Source organism: Mobula birostris, chromosome 9, assembly GCF_030028105.1.
Source record: "Mobula birostris isolate sMobBir1 chromosome 9, sMobBir1.hap1, whole genome shotgun sequence".
Lineage (NCBI taxonomy): Eukaryota > Metazoa > Chordata > Chondrichthyes > Myliobatiformes > Myliobatidae > Mobula > Mobula birostris.
The window spans coordinates 127,071,459-127,089,409 of NC_092378.1; the positions used below are offsets into that span (position 1 = coordinate 127,071,459).

The 17,951-nt window shown below is 41.7% G+C and overlaps 1 protein-coding gene across 2 annotated transcripts in view; it reads right to left on the reverse strand.

Annotated features, from left to right (window-relative positions):
• LOC140203053 (centriolar coiled-coil protein of 110 kDa-like) overlaps window positions 1–17,951 on the reverse strand; it is a 62,465-nt gene that overhangs the window by 11,605 nt on the left and 32,909 nt on the right. For both annotated transcript variants that reach the window (XM_072268781.1, XM_072268782.1), the window contains exons 5-13: window positions 9,164–9,291; window positions 7,179–7,338; window positions 4,533–4,645; window positions 2,217–2,333; window positions 1,845–1,946; window positions 1,647–1,763; window positions 857–936; window positions 615–683; window positions 475–534 (exon numbers count right to left, since the gene is read on the reverse strand). In XM_072268781.1, the coding sequence (XP_072124882.1) occupies window positions 475–534; window positions 615–683; window positions 857–936; window positions 1,647–1,763; window positions 1,845–1,946; window positions 2,217–2,333; window positions 4,533–4,645; window positions 7,179–7,338; window positions 9,164–9,291 (946 nt within the window). The remainder of the gene's footprint in view (window positions 1–474; window positions 535–614; window positions 684–856; window positions 937–1,646; window positions 1,764–1,844; window positions 1,947–2,216; window positions 2,334–4,532; window positions 4,646–7,178; window positions 7,339–9,163; window positions 9,292–17,951) is intronic.

A 17,951-nucleotide genomic window follows, 5' to 3' on the forward strand; every position in this document is an offset into this window, starting at 1 on the left:
GAACTGAAACAGGTTTGCATGGAGGAATGGTCAAACATTTCTCCTGACTGTTGTGCAAGTCTGATCAGCAGCTACAGGAAATGTTTGATGGAGGTTACTGCTGCTAAGGGAGGTTCTACCAGTTATTAACTACAAAGGTTCACACATTTTTTCCAGCCTGGGCTGTGTTCAATGAAGACATGAAAAGTACAATTGTTTGTGTGTTATTAGTTTTGGCAGATTGTGTTTGTCTATTTTTGTGACTTAGATGAAGATCAGACCATATTTTATGAGTAAATTAATGCAGAAAACAAAGTATTTGCAAAGGGTTCACAAACTTTATCTTGCAACAGGTAACATTCAAATCTATTAGTAATCAGTTTCTGGTACGAAATGCCAAACCATCTGGAACACATGGTACTTTTCGAAGCTTTTTGATTTACAGACCAAAAATAAAGTGAAAAATAACTAAAATATATCCATTCTGCCCCTTACCCTTGTCTGCGTAGTAGCCTTTGAACTGGGGCATTCTGTCCCTGACTTGGTTGAAGAATTCTGTAAATATGAAGTAATACAAAAGTGAGATTTTGTTTTGTACAACAAATATTTTTCTAGAGATTTATTTCTCTTAATACCTGGTTTCACATGAAGCTTTTTGTTTTCCTTGTGGCTTTTGTTTACTATTTATTCCCATTTCAGCAGCTCTTAAAGATAAAAGACAAAACCAATCAAATTCTGATGAGATAAAATGCATTCTTGTGTGTTTTTCTTCAAACAGAGCTTGGTAAGCAAGAGCACCAGCATGTTTTTCCATCAGCTCCTCATGAATACAAATGAGTCACTATAAATATTTAGATACTACATTACTGGCACTTACTTAATTTGCCTTTTTCTGTCTAAAGATTTCTGTGTTGCAATTGAAAGGGCTATTTTTTCTTTAGGACTCTTCCATTTCTCCTGTGCAGGAAAGGAGAAAAATGTCAAGGAACGAGGGAAACAAAAAAGGTACATAAAGAATGTCAACCACCTACTTTTGCTTCATTTAATGGCTTACAGAGTTCTTACATACTAATTGGCCATCTCTGCTGCTGCCTCACATTACTTTCAGCTGAATTATCATCCAGAGCTCTGATACTTCCAGATATGACCATTCAAATTAACTCAAAATGCAGGAGGAACTCAGCAGGCCAGGCAGCATCAATGGAAAAGAGCAAGCCATCGCCGTTTCAGGTCAAGATCCTGACGAAGGTCTCAGTCTGAAACATGACTGGATGTTCGGTTCCATTGACGCTGCCTGACCTGCTGAGTTCCTCCAGCATGTTTTGTGCGCTGCTTTGGATTTCCAGCAAATGCAGATTTTCTCGTGTCTAACAGTTCCAGAATCACAATCAAGATGAAAAACAGATGCAAAAGACTTAAAAGTAGTGAAATAAATTGTTTCATGATCAATCCAGAAGATGTCGACCACGGGAGCCTTGTGCGCAGGCACCATCTTGACTGGAAGATTTTAATAAGGATTTAAGGCCATTTTACTGCTATCCTTACTCCCTTTTCATATCATGGAAAAGATATGCTTGGAAATTTAATGAAATTTTTGAAGTAATAGGCTTATAGCCAATTAACCTGCATAAATTCATTCTTCAGTAATTCACAGAAAAAAAAATTACCATTTGTCTCAGTTGTTTTTCTTTACGAATTTCCCGATCTTGAGATAGGATCTGCATTCTTTCATTAGGACTTAATACAAAGAAAATGTCATGTATCTCATAAAGTGCAGCTCGCAACTGGAAAAAGAATGAAAAAGTTACATACTTGTTGTCTGCACAAGCTTATTGCTTTCATTTGTAACCAATTTACTTAAATACCTGAGCAACAACTCTTTCCTGCAGTGAAATATCTTGCGATGAAACTGCACCTCTTTTCAAGGGTGCTTCTGTCTGAAAGTTATTTATAAACTCCATGGTATCCTTCAAAAAAAAAGTTACACAAAGCTTTTAAATCATCAGCACTGTTAGAAATTCAATAAAATCTTGATGTGCAAAAAAAAATTTAAAAACAAAAGTTTTATCCCAACTCTATTTGAAAATATTAAAAGGGAATTAGATAGGAAAGAGCAGGAAAGATGTCAAACTGGACAAAGCTGTTAAAGACAGGGAATGAAGTAATATATCAAACTATTTCTTTGAATATAATTTCTTATCTACAACCAAAAATAGGGTAAGTTTTAAATTTCTTACTTTTACAGTCTGCTGAAGCTGTTTTAATTTCACCGTTTTCATCAGTCTTCGAGTTAGAAATCCTTTTGCCAGAGCTGTAACCTTATTAAATTTTTGATGGATTTCTGGTGCATTCATCTGAAAGACAGTTATTTCATATGGATGGTATCATAAATACCTAGTAGGTCTTACAAATGTCTATTTTTCATTTGCTCTAAAGAAAATTGTCAGTTGTACAAGATGTTGATGAGACTGCGCTTGAAGCATTGTGTATAGTTTTGGTTGTCTTATTCTAGGAAAGAAATTAAACTGGAAAGAGTACAGAGAGTATTTATGAGGATGCTGCCAGAACCTGAAGGCCTGAGTTATAGGGAAAATTTGATCAGGCTAGTATTTTTTCCCCTTGGAATGTTGAAGAATGACCTTATAAAGGTGTATAATATAATATGGGGGCATAGATAAGGCACAATCTTTTTCTCCCAGGGAAGGGCAACAAAAAAACTAGAGAACAAAGGTTTAAAATGAAAGGTGAAACACTTAAGGAACCCAAGGGCCAATTCTTCATGCAGAGAGCGCTACTAGAGGTTGTGGTTAAGGCAGGTACAATAACAACTTTCAAAGTACATGGCTGTATGATATCTTATCAAATGGTGAAAATTTGAATTGACAGATGGCTTACTTTATCCTCTTGTTACCTGTCATATTACTTCCCTTATTTGCATAATCTTAAATAAGTGAATTCTGTGCTGAAAAATCAGGTATATATAGTTTACTTCTAAAGATTGCATTGTCAACAAAAGGAAAACTTATTAAATTTTGTTAACTACAAATAAAAAGCACTAGTTCTTGTGTCTTCATGCTCTTTAATCTCAATGAAAAATTTAGTACCTTAAAAGGAAATTACCCTATGATAAACAGAAATTAAGCACTGCATTTAGTATCTCCAAGTTAAAATCTGCATATTATTCACATGGAATATAATAATATACTATAATAACACACATAAAACACTGGAGGAACTCAGCAGGTCAGGCAACAGCAACAACTACAGAGATGAATAACATTTTGGGTCGAGACCCTTCTTCAGATCTGGAAAAGGGAAGATGCCAGAGTAAAAAGGTGGGGAACATGAAAGACTAGCTGGAAGGTGATAGGTAAAACCAGGTGGGTGGGAACGCCGTAAAGGGCTGGAGAAGAAGAAATCTGTTACAAGAGTGAACGATGGCAGAAAGGAAAGAAGGGGCACCAGAGGGAGGTGATAGACAGGTGAGAAGAAGAAAGAAGTCAGAATGGGGAATAGAAGATGATGGATGGAGAAGGGAAAGAAAATTACTGGAAGTAGAAATCAATGTTTATCAGGTTGGAGGCTTCCTAGATGGAATCTCGGGTGTTGCTCCTCCACTCTGAGAGTAGCCGCATCGTAGCAAAAGAGGAAGCCATGCAGCAATATGTTGGAATGGGAATAGGGATAGCAATTAAAATCGTTGGCCAGCAGGAAATTCTGCTTACTGTGGATGGAATGGAGGTGCTCAGCCAATAGGTCCCACAACTTCCATCGGGTCTCACTAACATAGAGGAGGGTGCATTGAGATCACGGAATATAATGGACGACTCCAATAGACTTGCAGGTGAAGTGTTGCCTCACTTGGAAGGACTGTTTGGGACTATAAATGGAGGTAACGGAGGAGGTGAATAAGCAGGTGTAGCATTTTGATTACTTGTAGGGATATGCACCCAGAGGGAGATTATTGGGGGGGGGGGAGCAGGGAGAACAAATGGACAAGAGAATCACAGAGGGAGAGTTCCCTGCGAAAGCAGTTGGGGGAGAGGGGAGGGGAGGTAAAAATGTGTTTAGTGATAGTATCCCATTGAAGGTGGCAGAAGTTGCAGAGAATGGTGTGTTGGATGTGGAGACTCATGGGGTAGTACGTGACGACAAGTGGAACTCTATTGCTGTTAAGTCAGCAGGAAGATGGGTTGAGCTTGAAAATCCAGGAAACGAAGGAGATGCCAGGTGAATGCAGCATCAATGGTGGAGGAAGGAAAACCCTGTTCTTTGAAAGAGGACCTCTGTCTCCAGTGTTGTGTGCATGTTTCTCTGGATTCCCACCATCTGTAGAATCGCTTGTGTTTATATACTAAAATGTTTGATTTTGCATGGAATTAGTATACAAGTACATCCAAATTGTTTTAAATGAGATTTGACTATTAAATCATAAGTAAAAAACACTCTAGGTATCAAGAACAGCTTGAACGTAATGCTTATTAATCCTCTCATTATATTTCCAAATTCTAGGAATACATCTGACAAAGATAAACTATTTAGTTTCCTCTCACCTGTAACCACCTATTCCTCAGTCTGCCAATGAAGTTGGAAGACTGCACTTCATCATCCCCAAGACCCCAACGACTGAAGGAAGAGTCAGCACGTATCGAATTGCTGGTGAGCACTGAAAAAAAAGTCACCATATAATGCAATATATGTGTGCAAAACTCTTTAGATAAGCCTCCGAGAATGACCCTACCCTCCTGAAAGAGCAAGGAACTATAGATATTAAGTTGCTGGGCCGGCTGGTGGCGCAATGACATCGGTGCCTGTGAGGAGTGACGCGCCACACAGTCTCTCTCTCGCTCTGCGCCTTGTGAAAGTCATGAAAAAGACATCACAGACGCACATGCACAGACTCGCATGCATGCAGACACACGCCAAAGAAAAAGATATGAAGTTGCTGAAGCAGAAAGAGAACAATTTGCTTTCTGACGAAGTAAAACTCTCAAAATCTGTGCAAACCATTATTGTAAGTTAATTAACTCAACTTCCAAATGTTTTGCCTCTGACAGTTGTAAATTGTTTTATGCTTCCTGAGAATTGAGAATTTTTAAAATCAACTGACATTGCACTCTCTGAATTTCCAAATGTTCGGGATAGTTTTTCATTACTGAATTTGTTCAATGTTTTGAATATTTCTGTGAGGCACTCATACCTTCTATGTGTTGTGAACCTAAGGTGCTACTTCCTTTAACTGTTCTTATTCGTTGCATTATCAAAATATTAGGGTAATCACATCCAGGTTGATAGGGTGGTTAAGAAGGTGTTGGTCTTAATTAGTCAATGGACTGAGTTCAAGAGTCGTGAGGTAATGTCACAGCTCTATACAATTCTGGTTAGACCACACTTGGAGCATTGTGTTCAGTTCTGGTTGCCTCATTATAGATTTACCAAGATGCTGCCTGGATTAGACAGCATGTCTTAGAGTGAGTTAGGGCTTTTCTCTTTAAAGTGAAGGAGGATGAGAGGTGACTGACAGAGTGTACAAGATAATAGACAGACCTTTTCCTAGGGTGGAAATGGCTAAAACAAGGGGACATAATTTTAAAGGTGATTTAAAGGAAGTATGGTGGGGAGTAAAGGGGGAGGAGAGACACCAGAGGTAGAGTTTTTTTTAAACCACAGTGTGGTAGATGTGTGGAACTTGCTGCTGGGGTGGTGGTAAAAGCAGACACATTAGAGACATTTAGGAACCTCTTAGATATGCACATGGATGAAAGAAAAGTGGAGGGGTATTTGGGAGGGAGGGGTTGATTTATCTTGGGAGTAGGCTACACAATCAGCACAATATTGTGGGCTGAAAAGCCTGTTCTGTACAGTACTATTCTATGTTCTAAAACATTGGCACAAAGAAAATATATTGGTCACCATGTCAATGCACAACAGTATTCTGTTTTTCACACACTATCAATTTGCAAGAAATCTTTCAAAAGTCAGTACAAAAAATGCTAACTTTTTTCTAACGTCTAGGGATCTAAGCATTTTAAAAGATGATTTCATTATAAAACTTGGATCTAGTTTAATATGGTGCTACTGAGGACAAGCAACAACCTACTGGTGGTATTCAAAGCAAGAAAGATAACTAAATACTTTATTAATAACACTTTCTGTAAAAGAAATTATGGTAAATGATCATCGCATATAACAAAGAGGTGAACGGAGCCGAGGCTGAGTTGAGAGTCAAAGTGTGCATGCAAGAGCGAAGTCAAGGCATGTTTGAGAATTGGAGCTGGAGCACAGAAAAGTCAAAATGGAGGAGATTTGGGGCACGTCCACCTAAATTATTTCCATGAAACTTCGGCTAATTGGGGCAGCTGCTTAATTGGGCCAAAATATACTGGTCCTAATGGGTCCCATTTGACCAGAATCCACTGCATATACATTTCATATTATAACTTATTGTACATTTTATGTATTGCACTGTACTACTGCTGTAAAATAGAAAATTTCACAACATATGGCGTCATGGTAGCGTAGTAGCTGGTGTGATGCTATTACAGCTCGGGGCATTGAAGTTCGGAGTTCAATCCTGGCACCCTCCACAAGGAGTCTCTGCACGTCCTCCCTGTGGAATGCATGGGTTTTCTCCGAGTTCTCCTGTTAACTCCCACAGTCCAAAGACCTACCGGGTAGGTTAATTGGTCGGTATAAATTGTCCCAGGATTAGATTAGGGTTAAATTGGGTCTGTTGGGCACTGCAAGGCAATGCAGCTCAAAGGGCTGAAAGAGTCTATTCTGCACTATATCTCTAAGTAAATAAAAAAAATTATAATGAACCCGATTCTAATTCTCCAGGTATTACACCGAATATCAGCAACAGACTATATATTCAAGTCTTCGCAGTCTTGACTCATAGATTATAAGTGTTTGCAACTGAGTTACACCAAAATTTTAAAATACTGACATTCACTTACAATACAGACATAATTGACAATGATGTCATTTTTGCTCTAATGTAAAACTATTTATAAACTTTAAACTGAGCAGGATGTACATAAATTTAATGCTTAAATATAATAACTTGATTTAAATTTATTTAGAAAAACATAGTATTAAAATGTTACACAGCTGCATTGAGTTTCATGCAACCAATCAGATTCTAAAATTACGGGGAGAAAGAAAGTTGTCACTTAAAATCCTAATTACCATCTTACCAGAGTGACTGCCATCCACTCTGTTTACTAGGGAGGACACAAGATAGCTTCCGCTTATTCTCTTCCAATCTAAAGAGGTTTCTCTACTTGAACAGTTTTCAGAAGATTCCCTCACAAAACTTGTTTGCTCTCTCAGTCGCCTTTCTTGTTCTTCTATTTCCTAAAAATGAATAAAGTAAATCAATGATTAAGAATATTCCTTCTTTTTAAAATTAACCAAATATGAAACTTTGAAAGTCTGTAACTAGAAAGATGAACTTTAACATTCTAATTTATGTTTCATTATTATCTTTAATACAACTTTAAATCATTTCCAAACGAGTCACAATGAAGTTTCCTCTTCCAAATGCATAGGTCTCCAAAATTCTCCAGAATGACTAACAGCAAGTCAGTTTTCCAGATTACAATATCACTTCACCAGAATTCCCAATATGCAATTAGATACAAAAATTGAAGGTCCAAAACCTACACTGATGTTAATGGGCATTCAATTTGATTAGGTTTTAACATTTCTTTAATATACTATATTAAGGACATGACTAATATTTCTGATAAGAAAAAGCTTAAGTTTGCATTCTTAATGAGGATAATGGGGGGGAGGGGGAAAGAGTAATGAGGATAGGAACACCGAATGCTTCTAAAATAGCTTCACAATTAAAGCACATTCCAGACATTTGACTGGATTTCTCAAAGTTCTCTAAAAAACATGTAAATCATATAATGGAAACTTTCCATTCATTTACTACCTGGTAAGTTTAACCAAAATTAAATTACATGTAAAATTTGGCTGTCATGACACAAAAAAATTTAATCTCATGTATGATGAAGATTAAACAAAACTACTATGTCTCACATTCATAATTTCTTTGGCCAGAAGACTAGCCCAGATCAGCATAACACTGGGTGGATGACAAGGGGAGAGAAAAAGAGTGCCTGTCAGAGGATGGGAGATAATTCTGCCGACGTTATGCAGACAGTTACCAAGTAACAGCCATCTGGTCAAGACATTAAATGAAGATAAAAGCTGGTAGCATAGTTATCAGCGTTACTTTATTACAGAGCCAGTAACTAGTTTTAATTCCACTGTAAGGAGTTTGTACGTTCTTCCCGTAACCACATGGATTTCCTCCGGGTGCTCCTGCTCCATTCCACAGGTTAGTAGATCACATGTGTGTGATGAGTGGCACGGGCTGGAAGGGCCTGTATGCCTAAATAAACATTATTTTAAATGATCAAATTTCACTTCTTCCAAAAAGTAATTGGCATGAAAATTCAGGTGTAATTTCTCAGCTGTGTCATTTTATGAAAAAGAGACCCGAGAAACTTCACCAACATTACCATGTCATTTGTCTCTGAAATGAAATTACATCAGCTTATTCAGGAAAATTTTTGATGGTTTTAGGGCTGTCTACTAACAGTAATAAATGATGACACAGAAGCAAAAACACTACCTCAAGCAACTATCTGAAAACTGTGTAATTATTCTCATGAAGAACTTGGAAATGTGCAGAAGTTGAAAAATGTAACAAGAATAAACAAAAGCACCTATTGTCTCTCTCTCCTAGAACAATCTTCAGTTTAGAACAAGGCGACATTTTTTTTTGTGTGATCAAAACTTCCTAAATTGCTAATCTGGAAAAATAATAAAATTAAGTTAAGAAAAGCATGGGGTAAGGAGCATGAATCACAAAGTGACATGTTACACAATGTAGAGGAATAAGATAAAGTAGGGCACAATTAAAGTAGGCCGTGTATCATATAGTTTAAACTTTTTCCCATTTTTATTATGTCTTCTCTAATACGGCTGTCAGTTTTAGAAATCTATATTAGCAATGCAGAATGTTTAACAAAGTCCTATCCATCTGAGGCCCAGCACTGAAGAATGGAAATTCCCCAACATTTGACAATGAATCCTTTTAAATAATGTTTTATGGAATAATACTTAAAAGGTAAATCTCACTTAAATGTATGAACTGCTCCCCTACCCTTCGCAGCCTCTCCTGCTCCTTCTCTTGTTCGGCTATTAGCATAGAGAGTTGCAAGCTGTGTTGCTCTTCCAGTTGCTTTCGCATTTCTACAAAAGCCATCATATGTTTTGTGATGATCTCTTCATCTGAAAGATTAAAAAAGATAGGGCTTATATTCAATGAAAAATAATTGCTTATATAGAGGAAGATCATCAGTCATAATAGGACAGTACTCTTATCCATCAAGTTTGTTAAGCTTGCTCCAAGTAACACACTATTTTTATATCTGTAATTTGCATTTACATCTCCTCCATTCGGAATCAAGAGAACCTCAACTTCATTCACACTAGGTGATCATCCAATCAATAGATTAGATCCAACTTCTCCAAAATGACCACATCTCCACATCTAGTAGTGAATAGTGATGGACAAATAAATAGCTGACGGGAATTCAGAATCAGATTTATTATCACCAATTCATGATGTGAAATTTGTTTTTTGTGACAATATATTACAAAGACATAAAATTACTATAAAGTACACAAATAAAGAGTACAAAACAAATTAAATAAGAGGTAAGCATTAAAAGCTAAAACATTTGCAATCATAGCCAGAAGCACTGAACCCACTTATTCAGAGAAGTGAAGAATATTTCTATCACTCTCCTGGTGTGCCCTGTTGATAGCAGAAAGGCTTCAGGAGTCAGGTTGAGACTCACCCTTGATTCTGACCTGCACTTACCCACACAATTTCTATACAGTAGCTAGCCTCATTAGGTGTTTTCTCAATGGTGGAGGGCCTTAAGAATGATATTCCAAACAAAATTGAGGGAAGGCATAATATTGTATATCTGCACAGCATTCAGCTATAGAAGAAATGGCACAGTGACCTGGCACATCTTGTTCCTGTTCTATTATTTAAACTTGTGGACTTTTTAATATGTTTAACAGATCAACATTAAATTATCCTTTGTCAACGCAGATTGTTTCTAAATCTAATGACGAGTAGCCTTGTTATATAACAGCAGAAACCACTTGACCAGTCTGCTCAGTCCATCACTAGCATGCTATACTAGGAGCATCTGAAAACTGAGCTTTGTACATGTTTCGTTGACCATGAATTTCTTTCAAAATTCCAAATCTGTTAAAATGGGGAAGTGAAAGTTAACTGAACTCAAAGTAAACAAATTCAACACAAAGAAATTTAACTTGCTTTCACTTTCAGTGTAACACATACAAAATGCTGGAGGAACTCAGCAGGTCAGGCAGCATCTAGGAGAGGAAAAACCAGTCAATGTTTCGGCTGAGACCCTTCATCAGATGAGAAAGAAGCCACAATAGGAAAATGGAGGGAGGGGAAGAAGTACAAACTAGAAGGTGACTGGTGAAGCCAGGATGAAGTGAAAAGCTGGGAGGAAAAGGTAAAGAGCAGAAGTAGTAATCTGATAGGAGAGGAAAGTGGACCATAGGAGAAAGGGAAGGAGGAGGAGCACCAAGAGGTGATAGGGAGGTGATAAACAGGTGAGGAGAGAAGAGGCAAAAGATGAGACAGGGTGGGGAAAAGGAGAAAAGGGGAGGGGGGGAAATTGCAAGAAGCTAGAGAAATCTATGCCATGCCATCAAGTTGGTGGCTACCCAGATGGAAAATGAGGTGTTGCTCCTCCAATCTGAGAGTGGCCTCTTCATGTCTGTAGAGGAGGCCATGAACCAACATGTTGAAATGGGAGTAGGATTGGAATTACAACCAGGAAATCCTGTTTGTTGCAGGTGGAACAAAGGTCCTCCATTCTATGTCGGGTCCCACCAATGTGGAGGAGGCCACATCAGGGACACCGGATGCAATAGGTAACCCCAACAGATTCACAGGTGAATTGTCTCACCTGGAAGGACTGTTTGGGGCCCAGAATGGAGATGAGGGAGGAAGTGAATGGGCAGATGTAGCACTTCTTCCACTTGCAGGAGTAAGTGCCAGGAAGAATGGACAAGGGAATCACAGAGTGAGTGATCCCTACGGAAAGCAGAGAGTCTTGAAGTGGGGTGAGTTAAAGATGTGTTTGGTGGTGAAGTTGGTGGAAGTTGCAGAGGATGATGTGTTGGACGTGGAAGTCCATGTGGTAGTAGATGAGGGCAAGATGAACTCTATCCCTGTCAGGGTGGTGGGAAAATGGGGTGAAGAAGGACGTCCGAGAAATAGAGGAGATGTAGGTGAAGGCAACATCAATGGTTGAGAAGGGGAAGCTCCATTCTTTGAAGAAGGAAAACATTTCTGATGTCCGGAAAGGATATGGTCTATTGGTCTTATGGAAACCCTCATCCTTGGAATAGATGTGGCAGAGATGAAAGAACTGAGAAAAGGGAGTGGAGTTTTTTTTAAACAGTTAACAGGATGGTAAGAAGTATAGGCAAGTTTGATTGCTTTCATTTTCAATAGATTTGATACATCATATATTAACCACACTTCCAAATTCTCATTCTGAGCAGCTCAAATAGTGACAAAAAAGAATAAATAGGTTTGGTCACTCCTCAAATCAGAATTATATATTTTCTTCAGAGTAATAGAACTGGTACTGGTATTGGCATATTGTTGTCACATGTAACAAGATGCAGTGAAAAGCAGTTACATTTTATTTTATATAGCTTATCTACAGGAATTATGGAGAATAAAAGTGTTTCATCATCAAATTGCCTACTGAACTATTATGAGTTTCTGAGCAGCTTTCTTAAAGACTGCTTGTCTGCTATCTATCAGGAAATGTGGCCTGAGTAGAGACTCTTAAGTACTACCCTGAAAGTAATAATTTTTTTGGAAGCCCATTTATCAACTGGGCAGCTGAACAAGATAGATAAAGAAATTTTCAGCTTACATCAGCTGCTATCGTAACTCAAGGCAGAATGGAAAATTAGTTTCTGCAGAAAATCAGTTCTCTGGATAAATTCAGTCAAGTGGTTTCAAGTGGTTTCAGACTGGAAAGAGAATGTACATCAACCAAGATTTCCATTCCTTATAACAACAATGACTTGACATGGAAGAACCCAAACATGGATGTCTGATAGCTGCCATAGCATGAGGATGAGAGTGAGAGCAAGAGCGCGAGACAGCACAAGAAACCAATCTAGTATATTAGTTTGCAAAAAATTCTGCTAACCAATTAGATGACCTAACATCACAATTAGAAAAATAGGGGGAAACTATCTCATTACAGATCTTTGAAGAGGATAGGTATAAAGCATCTTCATAAGAAATCAATTCAAATACAATGAATTAATCAGACTAAGCTCCTGCTCAGCAATGGCTTAACAGACAGATCTACTAAGAACCTTAATTATTGAAAAGTTAGAGCTATAGCCCACAACCTTCTACATCAGACAGCAAATAAAACACATTTAATCCAATTCCAATAAAGGAAAAACACTGAGGTACCCAAGAACACATGCATTATACAGACAGCTATCAGAGATATGACCTTATGGTAGATCTCAGATTCTGGTTAAAAAAAAACCAAAGTGATAATTCAGCCCTTTTAGATAAGATGATTGGAAGTCACATTAATGCAGTGTGGCTATGCTGCTTCGTTGTATCTCATATTAAAATAAACTATCTCGAATTCCAGCAGTTTATTTCTTGCTCCAGATTCCAGCATCTGCAATCTCATATGTCTACAATTTATTAATCTGTACTTCCTCTTAGTAGCAAAGGAATGATTTTCACCATTCACTTCATAAACAATAGTGCAGATACTTTTGAGGGCTCATCAGTGGGCATTACCATTGTCTGAGGGTATGATTCAATTTGGCATCCTCTGCAGGATCTGTCAGCAGGAAAGAGCAAAACTTCTCAGCCAATCATACAAACTTATAAATTAGGTACGGTACACAAAAGAACCCCATTGAGCCTGTTCTTTCATTCAATTAGATCATGACCAATATAATGGTAATCATAATTCCACATTCATATCTATACCCAGTAACATTTTTCCCTTTTATCAATAACCTTTCTTAAAAATATTCAAAGACCCTACTTCCATCGGCCTTTCATGTAGAGTTCCAGAATCTTCCACAAGATGAAACATCCTCCTCACATTAATGCTGCTGAAGGCCTTTAAGAACTTTCACGTTACAATCATGCCACCTCGTTCTTTTGAACTGCAGCCTTAATGCTTAATCATTATAAGCTTTGCCCAGAAGACAATCCACCCAATAAAGTTATTGGTCTTGTAAACCTTTTCTGAGCTGATACAATGAGTTACACCTTCCTTAAATAAAGAAACCAATATGGTTAACATCACTCTAGATGTGTTCTTTTCAATGCTGTATATTACTGAAGCACAACATTGGCATATTTTTGTATTTAATTGGATTTATAATAAATGGTAACCTTCTGTTAGCTTCCTAATTACTTGCAGAACCTAGTACTAGAATCTCTGGCCACTGGGGACGATCCTCAGCGGTACAGGAGGTGGTGGCCAGGTTGAGAACCGAGAAACCCAAGGGGTCCCAGGGGGATAGGGACCCCTCACTTGAGGGGATGGACAGGGAGAGTACCCCCTTCGGGAGACGACCCGCGCGGTGGGCTGGGAGTGGCAGGCGTCTAGGGAGGAGAGGGGCAGTGGGTAACATGCGCTATAACTGTGGGAAAGAGGGGCATTTCTGGCGGGAATGTAAGCGGCCAGGGGCGTGCTACAGCTGTGGGGAACAGGGACACTTTCGGAGGGATTGTGAGAGACAAGGCGCCCTATGGAGGGCAAGCCCCCAGGCAACTAAGAAGGAAGACGTGTCGAGAAACTTAGGAGAGACTCAGTGAGGGAACAGACTGGAGTCTCGAGAGGAACACGTTCCCAGAAATCAGCCATGGGACCCCCGAAAGCCCAAGCCCTTATTCTGCACGGATTAGTGGGACCCCGTTCCAGCATGTCCCTACGGATAGAGGGAATCTTTGCAAGAGCCATCCTTGACACAGGGTCACAGGTTACCTTATTGTACCGGTTGTTCTACAACAAGTAATCTAAAACATTTGCCAGTAACCCCGTTTAATGCACTGGAGATTTGTGGTGTAAGTGATGGTGATTACCCATATGATGGGTACCTGTCAGTGAGATTGGAATTCTCGGAGGGCGATGTGGGAGTGTCTGAAACCCTTGAGACGTTGGTGTTGCTTTGTCCGGATCCGGTGGAAACAGGTGGTGCTGCCCTTCTGGTGGGGACCAACTCCCCTCTGGTGTGACGGCTCCTGGGAGACTGTAAGGAGAAGGCGGGGGAGAACTTTCTGGAGACCCTCTCGGTACACACAGCATTTCAAGCAGTGTTCGAAGAAGCGGGTGACCCCACGGGGCTGGATCCTAAGTTCAAACGAGGTACCATGTGGTGTACTCAGGGGAGGCCTAAAGTGATATGGCCAGGGGAGGTAGCACTAGTGATGGGGACCCCCAGATTCCCCGGAGTACTGGCGGGAGAAGCCCTGTTAGTAGACGCCCCGGAAGACCTTGAAGGGGAGTCCCGGTTCCTGGCTGGGGTACTGGTGAGACCTGAATTGCAGAGGCCCTTGGTTGTATAGGCACGCCGGGTGGGGGTGATTGTAAGGAACACAACGGAGAGGGAGATCACCTCTAAGCGCGGGATGCCCCTCGTGCACTTGTTCCCGTGACAGTGATGTCTAGCTCCCCCGTGAGGCCCAATGGAGGAAAACTATTGGAGAACAGGGGGCGGCTGACCGAGGAGGCCTTTAATTTTAAGGACTTCCCTGTACCGCCGGAGTATAGAGAAGGCTGGTGGAGAAGATGCTGAAGCTAGGGGATGTCTTTTCTCAGGGCGAGTTTGATGTGAGCTGTTCCAAGAGCACTCGTCACACTATCCAGGTGACAAGTGACACCCCGTTTCTGAGAAAGGTCATGGCGGTTGGCCCAGCAAATGTGGAAGATGTGCGGCAGTTGAAGGATGCAGGGATTATCGCGGAGTCCCAAAGCCCCTACGTGTCCCCCATAGTAGTGGCTAGGAAGAAAAATGAGAAGGTACGCATGTGCGTGGACAACAGGACCCTGAACCAGCACACTGTCCCAGACCAGTATACGGTCCCGAGGGTTGAAGATTCATTGACCTGTCTGAGTGGTGCCCAGTGGTTTAGTGATTGGATTTGCGGAGTAGGTATTACCAGATTCCGTTGATTGAGGCCGATAAAGAGAAGATGGCCTTTATCTGTCCCCTGGGATTCTTTCAGTTCAAACGAATGCCCTAAGGCGTATTGGGGCCCCCAGCCACCTTCCAGAGGCTCATGGAGAGGGCGGTGGGGGATATGAACTTGCTCGAGGTGTTGGTGTATCTGGATGACCTGATAGCGTTTGGATCTACTTTGGAAGAACATGAGGAGCGGCTGCTGAAGGTGTTAAGCCGGCTGAAGGAAGAAAGGTTGAAACTTTCCCTGGATAAATGCCAGTTCTGTAAGACATCGGTCAGCTATGTTGGACACATAATTTCGCGAGATGGAGTGGCTACTGATACGGCTAAGATAGCCGCAGTAACCACCTGGCCGAGACCTCAGAAGGTGAGTGCATTATGCTCGTTTTTGGGGATCTGTGGGTATTACCAGTGATTCGTGAAAGGATACGCTAAAATGAGTCACCCATTGAACCAGCTGTTGTGTGGCTATCCGCCTGTGGGGAAGAAAAGGAAGGGAGACCGAGGGCCGGAGGTAGGAGGATACTTGAACCCGGGGGAACCTTTTGGATCGAGGTGGGATGCTCAATGTGAGGAGGCGTTCCAATCTCTGAAAAGGGCGCTGACACAGGCCCCGGTGTTGGCTTTTGCTGATCCCTGGAAGCCGTATGCGCTACACACTGATGCCAGTCGTGAGGGTCTGGGGGCTGTCCTGTACCAGGAACAGGGCAACGAATTGAGGCCGGTGGCATGGGTCAGCTGAAGTTTGTCGCCATCTGAGAGAAACTATCCCACTCACGAGTTGGAGTTCCTGGCTCTGAAATGGGCGGTGGTGGACAAGCTGAGCGACTATCTATACAGGGCCAAATTTGAGGTGAGAACGGACAACAATCCTCTCACGTATATTCTGACCTCGGCAAAACTGGACGCTACTGGGCATCGGTGGTTGGCGGCCTTGTCTGCCTATGAGTTCGGGGAGTTGGAACAACGATGCAGATGCTTTATCTCATCGGGCGCATGAGGGCTCGGGCACGGACGAGGAGCGGGAGAGCGTCCCTGCCCCAGGAGTGAAGGCCATGTGTCAATTTGCGAGTGATGCTAAAGCAGGAGTCCCAATGGGGCCGGATCAGGCAGTGGATTAATTGGGGGCTGATGATGACACGCTACCACTGTTTACTATAATTTGACTGCTCTGAGGAACAGGCAGTTGCTGGAGTTGAGCCCCCAGGAAGTGGGGGCAGCTCAGCGTGATGACCTAGGCATTGGCACTATCAGGTACGTAGCTAAAAAGGGGGATATGACTCAGGCGGAGAGGACGAAACACGCCTCAGTGCCCTTACTACTGAAGGAGTGGCCTCAGTTGAAGATGAAGAACCAAATCTTGTACCGGGTCACATCGCCCCCGGACCACCCCCGGTGTTGACAGCTGGTCATGCCTGAGAAGTATCAGAAGACTGTGCTCCAGGCACTACATGATGATTCAGCGCACTTGGGGATGGAAAAGAACTATGGATTACTCAATGACCAGTTTTACTAGCCCCGGATGAGGGGGGAGGTTGAAGAATACCGTAAGAAATGCAGTCGCTACATCCGGAGGAAGACCCTGCTTGTGCAGGTGGCTCCTCTGATCCACTTGCAGAGTGCGGGACCCATGGACCTGATGTGTATGGATTTCCTGTCTATTGAGCCAGACACCAGCAACACCGCGAATGTCTTAGTCATCTCGGATCACTACACTAGATATGCGCAGGCCTTTCCCACTAAGGACCAGAAAGCGACTACAGTGGCGAAGGTGTTGGGATAAGTACTTTGTTCATTATGGCCTCCCCCGGCGGATTCATAGTGACCAGGGACGGGACTTCGAGAGCAGGCTTATCCATGAATTACTGGGTATGCTTGGGGTCAAAAAATCCAGGACCACACCCTATCACCCCGCAGGGTGATCCTCAGCCCGAGAGATTTAACCGGACCCTGTTGGATATGCTCGGGACTCTGGATATCTGTTAGAAGAGTAAGTGGAGTCAGCACATTGGGCATTTAGTTCACTGTTACAATTGTACTCACAATGACGCTAAGGGATACTCGCCTTATTATCTGATGTTTGGCCGGCAAGCGAGGATGCCTAATGACCTATGTTTTGGGACTGAAGCGGGTGAATTACCTTCGAAGCCCTATCTGAAGTATGTGTCCGATATGAGGAGAGAGTTGAAAAGGGCGTACGAGTTGGCTGAGGCGGCAGCCACCAAGCAGAGTCAGAGGAATAGGAGGAGGTATGATCAGAAAGTGAAGTTCTCCCAATTATTGCCGGGGGACCGGGCCCTCCTACGGAATTTAGGACTACCTGGTAAACACAAGTTGGGGGATCACTGGGCGGCCACCCTCTATGTGGTAGAGAGCCAGATGCCGAATCTACCTGTTTACCGGGTGAGACCAGAGGATGGGAAGGGGCCTGTCAAGGTACTCCATCAGAACCACCTATTGCCCCTGGGTCAAGAGGTGCAGGTAGACCAAGAGCCTGAATGGGAGTTTACGCCTAGTACGAGGACTCTGCGAGGGCGCGGGGCGAGGGAAGAGCCCGCTGCGAAAGAGACGGGGCCGGTCCCCACCTCGAGAAGGGATACGTCACCGGAAGACGATGATTCGGATGTGTGGCACCTACT